At 37.1% G+C, this 15,113-nt stretch overlaps 1 protein-coding gene across 7 annotated transcripts in view; it reads right to left on the minus strand.

Annotated features, from left to right (window-relative positions):
* The window catches only part of KIAA1328 (KIAA1328 ortholog), a 338,167-nt gene that overhangs the window by 114,736 nt on the left and 208,318 nt on the right, over window positions 1-15,113 (minus strand). For all 7 annotated transcript variants that reach the window (XM_032245422.1, XM_032245421.1, XM_032245427.1 and 4 more), the window contains one exon: window positions 3,795-4,456. In XM_032245422.1, the coding sequence (XP_032101313.1) occupies window positions 3,795-4,456 (662 nt within the window). The remainder of the gene's footprint in view (window positions 1-3,794; window positions 4,457-15,113) is intronic.

The following is a 15,113-nucleotide window of genomic DNA, read 5'->3' on the forward strand; positions in this document are numbered from 1 at the left end:
GCTACAGCTCACTGACCAACATATTTTCCCTGAGTCAAAGATGAATTCTTCCCAAAGAATTGGAAGACACTGTATCCATCAATGCTTACAGTTAGCCCCGCACTGATATGTACTGAGGAGGGAAAGCCATTGAAAACACAGCAAAAAGGTCTTCTACCAGGAGTTTGAGTGTCAGTCACCGGTATCAAATATGTGATACTTATTCTCTTGGCTTTTAAGAAATGTCCTCATTTGTAAAGTATATTTTTTAACTATGAAATCAAAACGTGAAGTGTAAAAACATTAAAATAATATTGTCATTTTCATCATTGTCAAAAGACAGTCTTATAATTCCAACTAAGTGCACAGTAATATACAAAGTACATGGATTAATTACTCTTAGGAACTTACAGTTTAAGACTAATATTTGGTAGTGACACATAGGTAGGTAAATACAGACGCAAAATGCCCAGATCAGGCAGTTATGAGAAAAGTGAAAAAACAGTAGCAATAATAGCAGTCAGAGTAGCTGCTACAGCTGTAGTGATGATCTTGATGACAGCAACTACCTTTAAGGAGTGCATTTTACACATACTATTGTACTAATCCTCACAACCACTCTATAACGTAGCTACTTTTACCATTATCTATTTACAAATGACTAAAGTGAGGGCCAGGCACATAACTCTCTCAAGGTGACATGTTTTTCACTGGTTAACACTGAATTTTATCAAAGGTATAAATCATGTATTAAGGCATATTGTTAGAGTAGGAGACAAAGGTAAATATTTATAATTAGCCTCGATTTTTATTCATTATACATACATTACTTTGCTCCAAAAATGATTTAAGATGGTTCTTGGCACAATCATGAATAATATTGTGGATAAATCCTCTCTGATCAATCTGGAAAGTGCTCACAAAGATAATACCCTTTCAAAAGTTGTTACTAGCAGTCATGTAGTAGCAAGGTGGCAGAATGAATCATTAATTACAATATAAGGAAATGTCAATGCCATACCAAATTTGTTCTAAAATGACAAGCTCATCCCAAGATTCTGAACTACTATAACAATTCTGTGCTACTCATTTGGTATTCAATTAGATTGCCTTCCCAATATTTTTCCGGAACATCCTAAGCACTATAAACAACGGCTTGTGAATAGCAGATAGTAATTCATGAATTTAGTTGAAATGAAATTCCCTGGGGCTGGGCATGGTGGCTCACACCTGTAATCCCAGCACTTTGGGAAGCTGAGGCAGGTGGATCACCTGAGGTCAGGAGTTTGAGATCAGCCTGGCCAACATGGTGCAATCCTATTTCTACTAAAAATACAAAAAGTAGCCAGGTGTGATGGCAGGTGCCTGTAATCCCAGCTGCTTGAGAGGATGAGGCAGGAGAATCGCTTGAACCCAGGAGGCAGAGGTTGTAGTGAGTCAAGATCAAACCACTGCACTCCAGCCTGGGCGACAGAGTGAGATGCTGTCTCAAAAAAAAAAAAAAAAAAAAAAAAAAAAAAAAATTCCTTGGGGAATGTAAATGACAAGATCAGTAGAGTTATATAAAAGTTAAAATTATGTAAAATTAAAGAGTGAGATTATGTGTATTATATTGAGCCAAGATAAAGTCTTGCTTATTTTAGTACTCTTCACAAAGTTTTGTGCAGAGCAGAGGGCTTAGTAAATATGTACTCAGACAAGGAGAATGAAACTGAATTACAGACCAACATTACACATTAAACAATAAGGTGCTAATTTTGGATATATTCAATAACAAATTATTAGTTATGTGAAAAAGAAACCAGACCTAGAGATTTTAAGTAGTGGGATTTTGACTGTGTTGTAATGAAGAGTCATGGTGTGGATAAATGGAAAAGTAGGACAGAGATATTTAAATCAGAGGGAAAGGTATGGCTTGAGAAAGAAACATGAATGGTATACTGAGAAGATCTCAAGGAAATAAATCTGCCTTTTGAAAAAAAAAAAACTATTTCTTAGGAAAAGTGGGACAAATGGGTAGAGAGGTTGTTCCAAATTATAAAGGCTTCAAATATTAGTTTGAATAAACATAACCTAATACAAAATTATCATGGGTTTTTAAAATTCGGAAGTGGCACAAGAAAAGCAATGTCTTAGGAGGATTCATTTGAGATATTCTTGTTATCTGATGCTAATGTGCAGAAGGTTGAATTTCAGATAACTCCAAAGTGATAAAATTACATAAATCTAAAAAGTAGACCAGAGAGTAGGGCAACTTTCAGCCTAGAAATATGAATTGTGATACTGATCAATTAAATGGATAGATTTATGGTCCTAGTTCTGGGTTGCACCAGCTATGGTAAAACATGGTGGGAGTAAGCAGGAGAACTAGAGGTGAAAGGTGTTCAATTAAAAATGTCTTGGCAGGGTGCGGTGGCTCACACTTGTAATCCCAGTACTTTGGGAGGCCGAGGCGGGCGGATCACGAGGTCAGGAGATTGAGACCATTCTGGCCAACATGGTGAAACCCCGTCTCTACTAAAAATACAAAAATATTTGTATTTTTGGATACAAATATTTGGATGTGGTAGTGCATGCCTGTAATCCCAGGTACTTGGGAGGATGAAGCAGGAGACTCTCTTGAACCTGGGAGGTGGAGACTGCAGTGAGCGGGGATTGCACCACTGTACTCCAGCCTGGCAACAGAGCAAGACTCTGTCTCAAAAAAAAAAAAGAAACAAAAAAACATCTTGAGGCCAGGAATGGCGGCTCACACCTGTAATCCCAGCACTTTGGGAGGCTGAGGTGGGCAGGTCAGGAGTTTGAGGCCAATTTAGCCATCATGGTAGAAACCCTGTCTCTACTAACAAAAATTAGCCGGGTGTGGTGGTGTGTGCCTATAATCCCAGCTACTCGGGGAGCCTGAGGCAGGAAAATCACTTGAACCTGTAAGGCAAAGGTTGCGGTGAGCCAAGATCACGCCATAGTACTCCACCCTGGGCAACTCTCCAGAGAGCAAAACCCAAATGATCAAATTAGAATATAGGCAATACTGAAGAGAGAATTTACTGAAGTTAGGAGGGCAAACAAGCACACAAAAAGATGCTCAACATCATTCGTCATTAATTAAATGCAAATTAAGACTGCAATGAAATGTCACCATACACATATTAGAAGAGGTAAAATAAAAATTAATGACAATACCAAATGCTAGCAAGGATGTGGAGAAACAAAGCACTATATAATAACAAAACAGCAATTCAGCTTTTGAAACACTGTTCTTAGGGAAGAATTGCAAAGGGAAGAACAGCCTAAATGTGGATAGGTTTATGAGAATTCGTCATTCAACAGGTCATGCTTCACGGCCAGAAAGGGTTGAATTTAGAAGACTCGGAGCCATCATTTGTTATATTTTATATTATGGCAGGTAAAAATAAATTTGGAATGATCATAGCTAATCTCACTGCTTCACAATCTAATTCCACACTCCGAAATCTCAAGCTTTTATTTAATGCCTAATATTGTTCACAATGATATCAAACAGCAAAGGATTCTGTGTAAAGGTAGTATCATTTTAAAATGCTGTCTTTGGAACCCAGCAAAAGTTAACACCAGACTGCTCAGAAACAGATACTCTAAGCTAACAATTTGGAAGACAAGATAATCTCTGAAGTCTTCCAAAGAATACAAGGGAATTTACTTAGCAGACATTTGCATCTTGAGCAAGCCAAGAGCCTGAAGAATCTCTGGTTCTACACATCTGCTACTGTAATACAACAGTTTTACACTGTGTTTTCCAAAATACAGACATTGCTAAAGGAACAGGCAGAACTCACCAATTGTAATCCAGTCGAGACTGGTGAAGCTGCTGCTGTTTCAGAAGAAGCTTTGTCTCCTGCTGGGCCAGCAGGTGCTGAAGGCGCTCCTTTTCAATTTCTAGCTCCATTTTCTGAAGCATCAGTTGCCGCCTTCTCTCTTCTGAGATGTGCTTTTTCAAAGTTTCACTGGGTTGTAGCATCCCTCCACCATGCACCAGAGATGCCCAAGAAAGACCACAATAACTGCATGATTCTGGATGTGTCTTAGGATATTGAGGGGCCGTGTTCATAGGGTGGCTCTCACGAACACGATCTGCAGCAAGTCTGCGACCACAGCACTGACTAGGAATAGGCTTAAGGTGTCGACATTCCTTTCTCTGCAATTCTTCTTGGGGCATTTTCTCTGTCAGGACTGCTTCTACTGGTTTTCTCCCTGGAGATTCATAATTACATGTTCTAGTCTCTGATGGTATCTTCTCTAGATCATCTTTGGGATGACGAGGAGTTACTGGTTTCAAAGAATTATTCCTAAACCCTATAAGGGATTCTGAAGCTGAATCCTGGATCGCAGACTTAGGTCTTTGCTTGGTTTGATAGCAGGTTTGTGGTCTGGCTACACTCAAGTAGGAACCATCCAGTTCCACAGATGAACACTGGAGAGTGCTTTTCCTACTGGATACCTAAAAAGAACCACAAGATTACCTGTCAAATAAGAACACAATAAAACAAGTTCTTTCTATTGGTTTTTCAGAAATCAGTGATATATGTTTACCAAGCCAAAGCCATTATTTTGTCTTAAATATTAAATTATAGCATTCACACAGCTAAACAGACTTGTGCCCCAAAGCTACATCCATTTTCAAACAACCTACACTTCAGTAAATCCATATAAAGACGAGAAAAATAAAGTGCTGCTACATATTGCTTAAGCAAGATTCTTGGTGATTTCAGGAGTTGCAAATAATGAGAATGACATAAAATCAATTTTGAGAAGAGGTAAAAGCCTTAAATATTAACATCTTAAAATGTTTACTTTTGAATACTGACCCAAGGAATCCATTCAGTCACCTTAAATACTCTTTGGCCATTACACAGGATGAGATTTGATGTAAAACATTTCATCTTATACCAAATAGAATGTAACTTATTGGTAGAACTTTGATGAGGTTTTATAAATGTCTACAGAACACAGATAAAACCAACCACTTTCAACAAAATAGGACTCTAAGCAAAAACAGTTATTTAAATACAAAACATTTAATTTCATCTACAAACATAATGATTTTTCAATTAATCTATACAAGTGATTACAGTCTGACAGAACTCAGGCAGAAAGGAAGCAGTTGCAAATTATCTCTGACATGTCAATAGAGTCAGATTTTGCAGCATTTTAGCTGCAAGCCTGTTCTATCAGTGAGAACAAAACTTAATCTGTATCAATGATTCTCAAACTTTAATGTGTATCAACCTGGAGGGTGCTTGTTAAAACATGAAACAATAGCTTCATCCCCAGAGTTTCCAAATCTTTCTGTCTGGAACAGAGTCAGAGAATTTGCTCATGTTGCTGATCTGAGGCCATACTTTGAAAACTACTGGTCTATATAATGGAACATCTGCGTATGCCTTACTATTAGCCTTCGCCTAGGAAGGTTGAATTGTTATACTTAGCTCATCTCTGAACATTGTTGACTTAGTGCAACTAAGCAACATTTCTTCAGTGTATTTCAGAAACATGGTATATCTAGATTCCAGGTTGTCTAAACAGAAATATTCTAGTTTAATGTAAATGTTGCAGGTGTTGCGGATGAGCAACTTGCTTATGAAGGTGGACACTTGTAATTAACAAAATAATGAAAGATATTGATGTGCAAGAAAGAATCTTAAACTAAACAGATGAAGGTGCATTTCTGAAAATGAATCCAGCCAACGATCAGACTCTTCCAAGGGTAGCCCTTTAGAATATAAAAACTTCTCTTCAATTTAGATCTGGAGCACAGCAAAAAAGGGCCTCCAACTCCAATTACTTAACTAGCAAGATGGGTTGTTTGAAGATGTGTTATTCCTAGCAGCTGTTATTTCTTTTGGGCAGCCAGAGTATAGCCTTTAACACAAATTGGAAAGAACAAATCCACCTGTGGAGAAGTTATGTGTTCAAGAGCTATTTACTCTAGATACATAGATTCAGTCTTTAGTGAAAGATAAAGAGAATATAAGAGAAAGAAACTAAGCAGATCTCAACAAGTTATTTGAAGTGCCCTTGACAGCTTCCACTATCACTTCCTCTTCCCTCAGGTTTTCATTCAAAGCCCATTTATGTTAACACTTTACTTTCTTGCCATTTTCTATTTCTATTCAAACAAATCCAAAATATCTTCTGCATATTGAACACTTACATTAACCAAACAAGCGAAAATTCTTAATCTTTTATCTATATCCTATGAAATAATCTCACTTTTCACACACAATTATTTGCATGCTAAGGGAAGCTTATTTGCTCAATGCTGCAAGAGAAATACGACTTTTTCAGTAAACAAATATATTACAACTTCTGTATTAGTTTCCTACTGGGGCTATAACAAGTTAGCCAAACTCTGTAGCTTAAAATAATACAAACGTATTCTCTTACAATTCTGGAGGTCAGAAATTTGAAATCTGTTTCACTGGGCTGAAGTCAAGATGTCGGCAGGGCCGGTTCCTTTGGCTCTGAAGAGAGAATCAGCTTCCTTGCCTTTTTTAGTTTCTCGTGGCCACCTGTATTTCTCACTTTTATGGCCCTTCCTCCGTCTTTACACTGTATCACTCCAACTCCTGCTTCCATCATTATCACACATTGCCTTTTCCTCTGATTCCTTCTGCTCCTTCTAATAAGGACCACTTGGACTTTATTGGGCCTACCTGGGTAATACAGGTAATCTCCCCCTCTCAAGAGCCTTAATCACATCTGCAAAGTCTCTTGCTTTACAAAGTCCTTTGTGACACGTAATGTGACATTTGGGAATTAAGACATGGTCACATTTGGAGGGTATTTTCAGTCTACTATGACCTATTTTAAAAAAAAGAAATAATTTAAAACAACTGAAATGGCTATCTACTCCACAGACATAAAACAACTGAATGAAAAATGAGATCCCTAGTGTAAGGGGAAGAAAATCCCACCAATTTATTTTGCAATAATTGCAAATGATGGACTGATGGGTAAAAAGTATCAACTAACAGAGATACCCAGCAACACCATGTTTCTTATCCTATGATAAAAGATGGAGGGCTATTACAGTGATTAAGATTTTAATTGAATGACTGTAGTAATGCTAAAGGATTTCCATTTAAATGAGAATGCATCACATCTGAGAAGACTGGCTCTTCTTCAAAGAAGACATGCAATCCTGTGCACCAAACAGATGACAAGCAATAGAATATGAACCAGTGCTGGGCAAAATTTCTAATAAGCTACTTCATAAAAAATTAATTTTATTTTACATCTAAAGGGAAACTCTAGTCCACATTAATATCTCCTACTCTGAACTTCTATAGTACTTACTGTCAGTACAAGTATTTAACATTTATCACCTGCTACTTAGTATGGTAAACCATCTTTCACTATAATTAATATATATTTCAAATGACAGCTAAGTTTTTAAAAGATCTAGAAATTTAAATTAAGTATTTTATATCATTATATATTCAAATCTATATTTTATAGTCTCATTTTTGTTTCATAACATTATTTACATATGTCCATTTTTAGGTACTAACCCATTCTACACTTACTTTAATGGTACTCATTGTGAAATTATCCACAAAATCAAGTATTTGGAATAATTTAAAAAACTTTTTTTCAGGTAGTTAATGTTTCATATTTCTGAGAGGTAGTACAGCTTCATGATTTTAATGCATGCTTTGCTCAGAGGGCAATGCTCTGTCAATTACCTGCTGGGTTACTACCCATGTGTAATAGGCAGAATTCTAAGATGGTCCCCAAGATTCTCACCCCCCAGTGTACACACCTTTATTATCTCCTCTTCTTGAGTGTGGGGAGGACCTGTGAATATGACAGGATATAAATCCTGTGATTATATCACATTTTATGGCAAATGAGACTTTTCATATGTAATTAAGGTTCTTAATAAGGTGACTTTGAGTTAATAAAAGGGGAGACTATACTGGGTAGGCTTGATCTCATCAGGTAAGCCCTTTAAAAGAAGGTCTTATTCTGCTCCCTCATCCCCTACCCCATACAAAGTTGGAGATTCTCCTGCTGGACATGAAGAAATAAATTGCGACGTGTGGGAGGGCCAATCAAGTGGGAGAAAGCTCTGGAGCAGAAAGCAGTCTCTGGCCAATAGCTAGTAAGTAAATGGGACATCCATCAGACAGCTGCAAGAAACTAACTTCTGCCAACGACCATGTGGATTTGGAAGAGGATCTTGAGCTCCAGATAAGAATGCAGCCCATCTGAACTTTAATTTTGCAGCATTGTTAACAACCTAAGCAGAGGACCCAACTAAGTTGTGCCCATACTCATGACCCATGGAAGCTGTTGTGAAGTAATAAATCTGTGTAGCTTTAAATTACCAGGTTAGTGGTAATTTGTTACACAGCAATAGAAAACTAATATAGCATATTACTCAAATTGCCCAAGCCTCAGTTGCTCATCAGTAAAACAGGGATTTAAAAAAGCATCTATCTCAAAACTGAATATGGTGGTGAGAAGATGGGCAGTTATCAAGGACGCCCATTATAAAAGTCCAATTGACAAAAAAAAAATCACTCATATTATTTTTTCCAATGAGAACACTGTATGTGGTGTGTAGAGGAGGTGGGGGAGAAATCCTCAAAGGGCATGTTCAGTTACAACAGGTTATACCTAAACTGTCTTCTAAAGTGAATGAGTTCAGTCACTTACCTTTATTTTGTTAAAGTTGAGTTTGCAAGTCAGGCCAGAATTTAACTGCCTGAGATAACAGAGAAGTTATTCATCTTTCTCTTTCATACAAAATATGTCAGTCTTACGTTAACATCTTGCACTGCCTTCTAGGGTTTTTGTAATGATTAAGTGAAATAATTCATATAAAGTGCTTCGACCATGTCTAACATAAAGTTAGTATTCAAAAGAATGCTTCCCATGATTGTTATTAGTATGATTCTTCTCATTTAATTCTGACTCAACAATTTTTGAAGGAAAGAGCTATATCTATCCCTCTGTGTACATTGCATTGGGGCTCACACATTCTCAATAAGCTTTGGTCTGCTATATAAGTTTAACAGAAAATTCAAGATGGAGTATGGGTCACAGTAACTAAAGAAAATTAGAATCTCCAATTAGGCTGAATCATGTGCTATAAAGGAAGAAAAGAGAAACAGAAAACTCTATGTAAGTAAGAATCTAAATATAAGAAATTAAGTTATTAGTAGAGTTGAGACTGATGTTGCCTTTAGTACACAAATAAGTAACAATGGGCCTGAATGGAGCAGAAGTATTTTTCTTTCTGAAGCTGCTCCAGGATTTCTATACGTGCAAATATAACTTATCTTAACTAAGGCTTAACCAACACAAACTCCAAAATGGCTGCCTCTGGCATATGGGTTTAATATGATTGTTTTCTGAGACATAACACTAACTTAGAAATCAATGTTTTTAAACATTGACACATAATTTACAATAAAATGCAAAGACCTTCAGTGTACAGCTTGATTAATTTTTATATTTGTATCTACCTGTGTGACCATCACCTAGATCAAGTTATAGAACATTTCCATTACCCCATAAAGTTCCCTTGTGCTCTTTCTAGTCTATAGCACCTCCTCAGACTCCCAGACTGCATCATTCTGACCTCTATGACACAGATTGATTTTGCTTATGCTAAACTTCATATAAATGGAATCACAGACTATGTCACTCTTTTGTGCCTGGTTTCTCTAGCTCAACATAATTTTTTAGCTTCTTTTAAGTTGTGTGTTTCAATAAACAGTGCATTCTTTATATATATATATATTTTTTTTTAAATTTTATTTTACTTTTTTTGAGACGAAGTCTCGCTCTGTCACCCTGGCTGGAGTGCAGTGGCACAATCTTGGCTCACTGCAACCTCCCCTTCCTGGGTTCAAGCAATTCTCCTGCCTCAGCCTCCCGAGTAACTGGGACTACAGGTGCATGCCACCACGCCCAACTAATTTTTGTATTTTTAGTAGAGACGGTGTCTCACCATGTTGGCTAGGATGGTCTCAATCTCCTGACCTTGTGATCTACCTGCCTCGGCCTCATCAAAGTGCTGGGATTACAGCCAGGAGCCACCATGCCCGACCCACTGCATAGTATTTCATTGTATGTATATATCATAATTTATGTATTCTCTTATTGACGGATATAAGATTGTATCTAGTTAGGGGCTATTATGAATAAAGCATCTATGAGTATTCTTATATTAGGCTGGTGCAAAAGTAATTGAGTTTTTTCCCATTAAAAGTAATGATAAAAGTCTTTTTTTTTTTAGATATATGCATTTATTTATCTTGGCCACAGGGTAGGCATATATTTAACTTTATTAGGGCAATGCCAATCCAGTAAGTTTTCTGAAGCGGCCATTCAATTTCATAATCCATAAGCGAAGTGAAGAGTCCCAGTTGCTCCACATACTTGGTAGGTAGTGTGTTATTTTTAGCCATTTTGGTGTGTGTGCAGTGAAATCTCATTGTGGTCTTATTTTGCATTTCTCTTATATGTCATGATGTTGAACAACTTTTCTTATGCTTTTTGGTCATCTGAATTCACTTTTGTGACATCCTTGGTGAAAACAAGACCTTTAAGTAATTCAAAATAAGTTTTAAAGAAATGGAAAATAAAAAATGAAGGTCAAGGAAGAACTTTGTGCAAATTATTCCTCTAAACAGTCACCTTCACTGACCACTGAATGCCCTAAATGTTCCAAGAACAGCCTGTCATCACTTAGGCTATCCTTTTTTTTATTATTATTATTATTATTATTATTATTATACTTTAAGTTCTGCGATACATATGCAGAAGGTGCAGGTTTGTTACACAGGTATATACACGAGCCATGGTGATTTGCTGCACCCATCAACCCATCATCTACATTAGGTATTTCTCCTAATGCTATCCCTCCCCTAGTTCCCTACCCCCCAACAGGCCTCCATGTGTGATGTTGCCCTCTTTGTGTCTATGTGTTCTCATTGTTCAGCTCTCAATTATGAGTGAGAACATGTGGTGTTTGGTTTTCTGTTCCTGTGTTAGTTTACTGAGAATGTGGTTTCCAGTGTCATCCTCATCCCTGCAAGGACATGAACTCATCCTTTTTTATGGCTGCATAGTATTCCATGGTATATATGTGCCACATTTTCTTTGTCCAGTCTATCCTTGATGGGCATTTGGGTTGGTTCTAGGTCTTTGCTATTGTAAACAGTGCTGCAATGAACATACATGTGCATGTGTCTTTATAACAGAATGATTTATAATCCTTCGGGTTTATACCCAGTAATGGGATTGCTGGGTCAAATGGTATTTCTGGTTTTAGATCCTTGAGGAATCGCCACACTGTCTTCCACAATGGTTGAACAAATTTACACTCCCACCAACAGTGTAAAAGCTTTCCTATTTCTCCACATCTTGTCCAGCATCAGTTTTCTCAATCTTTAAGATAATTTAAAAAATACAACATTTTAAAAAGACTGTATAGAAAATAACAGTGCCGGCCGGGCGCGGTGGCTCAAGCCTGTAATCCCAGCACTTTGGGAGGCCGAGGCGGGTGGATCACGAGGTCAAGAGATCGAGACCATCCTGGTCAACATCGTGAAACCCCGTCTCTACTAAAAATACAAAAAGTTAGCTGGGCATGGTGGTGCGTGCCTGTAATCCCAGCTACTCAGGAGGCTGAGGCAGGGGAATTGCCTGAACCCAGGAGGCGGAGGTTGCAGTGAGCCGAGATCGCGCCATTGCACTCCAGCCTGGGTAACGAGAGCGAAACTCCGTCTCAAAAAAAAAAAAAAAAAAAAAAAAAAAAGAAAATAACAGTGCCTATTTATAAATATGTATGATATGATCTTGTATACACGTATGGACACATACACACATACATAAGCACATACATGAACACACACCAAAAATCACATACTTGATGTTATATCATCACACGGTGTTATATCACATGATATTATATTATCAGTTGTAACTTATAGTAAGTTGTAACTTACAACTATTCTTATGGTAAGCCAGGATGTTCTCATGTTCTCACATGCTAAAAACAATTGCAGTATTACTTTGTGAAATCCCATCAACAGGTAAACAGTGGTGTTCTATAAGTTTCTGTAAACCATTTTTATAGGCCTGGCCAGTCTTATTAAAAAAAGAGGTGAACTAAACTGCAGTAATAATTTCTTACAACAGGTTGTTATCAACTTTAGATGTTTAGGATATGATTACTTCCAATGCATTTATGAGTTATTAACCACAAAACTACTCAATAGTACCAACAGGTCTTATTGCTATTCATTCTCTTATGATAATAATAATTTCCTATCCTGACAAGCAACCTATAACAATCTTCATATTTCCACTTACAGCCTTATAAGAATGAAAAACTCCAATTTTGTAACTTCAAAATTTCCGTCTCTGCTCTTTATTGAAAAGTCAGTAGTTCAAGACCTCAATAAAGATTTCTAAACCTATACTACTAGGTGGGCGAGGTCACTGTATCTTGCAGAGAAACTGGAGTTAATGTAGAATAAGGCACAGAATGACATGATGCATTTTTAACATTGGGCATATATGGACCAGTTGTCAGCTTGACAGAAAATACATACTGCAACAGCTGCACTGTGTGGCTTGCCAAAGTCTCACCCCAAAGAAATATTCATTTTCCCTCGTGCAATTAACTCTTCTCTAATGGCAGATTTTGCTACAAGATCATCAAGGTAGATTACCTTCTAGCATATGAACTAAATACTTACAGGTGTTATATCACCAGTTGTGACTTACAAACTTTTGCATTTAGCAAGACATCCAGGCAAATGAATCATCGAATTCATGAATTATTTATAAGAAACTCACAGCATGCTCCTGGCATCATCCATGGCCTTTTTCAGGTCATACGACACCAATTAGAGCTGAATTTAAAATTATTCAATAACTTGAACTCTCTTGTCATTTAACATATAGATATCAATGCAGTAAACAAGTTAGATCTAATGGGCCCAGGAGAATTAAGCTCCTTCACCACTCAGCAGTGGAAGCTATAGGCCATCAATGGAAGAGAAAATAATGGAATGCAGCAGTCAAAAACATCTTCAAGGCTCTCGTAACTTATTCTAGTTCCCATAGGGACTGTAGCACAGTTTAGGAATACTGAATCTAAAACACATTAAAGTCAATAATTATGAAATTAAAAAAAATATAAGCACAGAGAAGGAACACAATAAAGTGTAAATAACGGAACAGAACACTTGTAACACATACCAAATGTCAGAACAGATCCTACCATATGTGTACCATTGGACTGTCAACATTTTTAACAGTAACTACCAGATTCAGAAAAGGCTAAACCTTATAATCTTTTTAAAAAATAGACTCGGGGTACACGTACAAATTTGTTTCATGGATGTATTGCATAATGCTGGGTTTCAGCTTCCAGTGAATCCACTACCCAAACAGTGGATATAGTACCCAAGAGACAGCTTTTCCAACCCTTTTCCCCACTCTTTCTCTCCCATTTTGGAGTCTCCAGTGTCTATTGTTTCCATCTTTATGTCCATGTGTACTCACTGTTTATCTTCCAGTTAAAAGTGAGAACATGTGGTATTTGACTTGTTTCTGAGTAAATTTGCATAGGACAATGCCCTCTAGCTGCATCCATTTTCCTGCAAAGGACGTGATTTGATTCTTCTCTATGGCTGCATACTATTTCCGGGTGTATATATACCAAATTTTCTTTGTCTAATCCACCTTGATGGACACTTAGGTTCATTTCATGCCTTTGCTATTGTGAATAATGCTGCAATAAACATATGAGTGCAGATGTCTTCCTGATAAAATGATTTTTCCTTTGGGTACATATCTAGTGGTGATACTGCTAGATAAAATGGTAGTTCTATTTTCACTTCTTTAAGAAACCTCCACACTGTTTTCCACAGGGATGAACTAATTTACATTCCCACCAACAAGTTATGACTTTTCCTTTTCTCTGCATCCTCACCTATGTCTGGGTTTTAGAAATTTTTACATTTTAATAGTGGCCATTTTGACTGATGTGAGATGGTATCTCATTGTGGTTTTGATTTGCATTTCTCTGATGACTGATGATGTTGAGCATTCTTTTCATGTTTGTTATACACTTATATATCTTCTTTTGAGAAGTGTCTGTTCATGTCATTTGTCTACTTTTTAATTTTTTTTCTTGTTGATCTGATTAAGTTCCTTATAGATTTTGGATACTAGACCTTTGACAGATACATACTTTGCAAATATTGTATTCTGTGTACCCACCCAAATCTCATCTTGAATTGTAATCTGAATTTTGTAATCCCCATGAGTTGGGGGAGAAACCTCATGGGAAATCACTGGGTCATGGCGGTGGTTACCCCCATGCTGTTCTTCTGATAGTGAATGACTTCTCACAAGATCCTGAAGAAGGACGTGTTGCTTTCCCTTCCACCATGATCCTAAGTTTTCTGAGACCTCCCAAGCCATGTGGAACTGTGTGTCAGTTAAACCTCTTTCCTTTATAAATCACCCAGTCTTGGGTATTTCTTTATAGCAGGGTGAAAACTAACTAATACACCATTCTCTAGGCTGTCTTTTTACCCTGCCAATAGCTCTTTTTGCTGTGCAGAAGAAGCTCTTTAGTTTAATTAAGTCCCATTCAGATATTTTTGTTTTTGTTGCATTTGTTTTTGAGGTCTTAGTCATAAATTACTTGCTTACACTAATATCCAGGTGTGTTTTTCCTATGCTTTCTTTTAGCACTTTCATAGTTTTAAGTATCACAAGTAAGTCTTTAATCCATTTTGAGTTAATTTTTAAATATGGTGAGAGGTAAGAGTAAAGTTTCTTTCCGCTGCATATGGCTAGCCAATATTCCCAGTACCATTTATTGAACAGGGTATCCTTTTCTCCATTGTTTACCTTTGTTGACTTTGTTGAAGATGAGCTTGTTACAGATGTGCCGCTTTATTTCTGGGTTCTGTTTCATTGGTCTTTGTGTCTATTTTTGTACTTGTACCGTGTCATTTTGGTTACTGTAGCCTTGTAGCACAGTTTTATAGCAGTTAATGTGATACCTCCAGCTTTTTTCTTTTTGCTTAGGATTGCTTTGGCTATATGCACCAATA

This window comes from Sapajus apella, unplaced genomic scaffold (assembly GCF_009761245.1).
Source record: "Sapajus apella isolate SASKATOON/1434 unplaced genomic scaffold, GSC_monkey_1.0 scaffold57, whole genome shotgun sequence".
Lineage (NCBI taxonomy): Eukaryota > Metazoa > Chordata > Mammalia > Primates > Cebidae > Sapajus > Sapajus apella.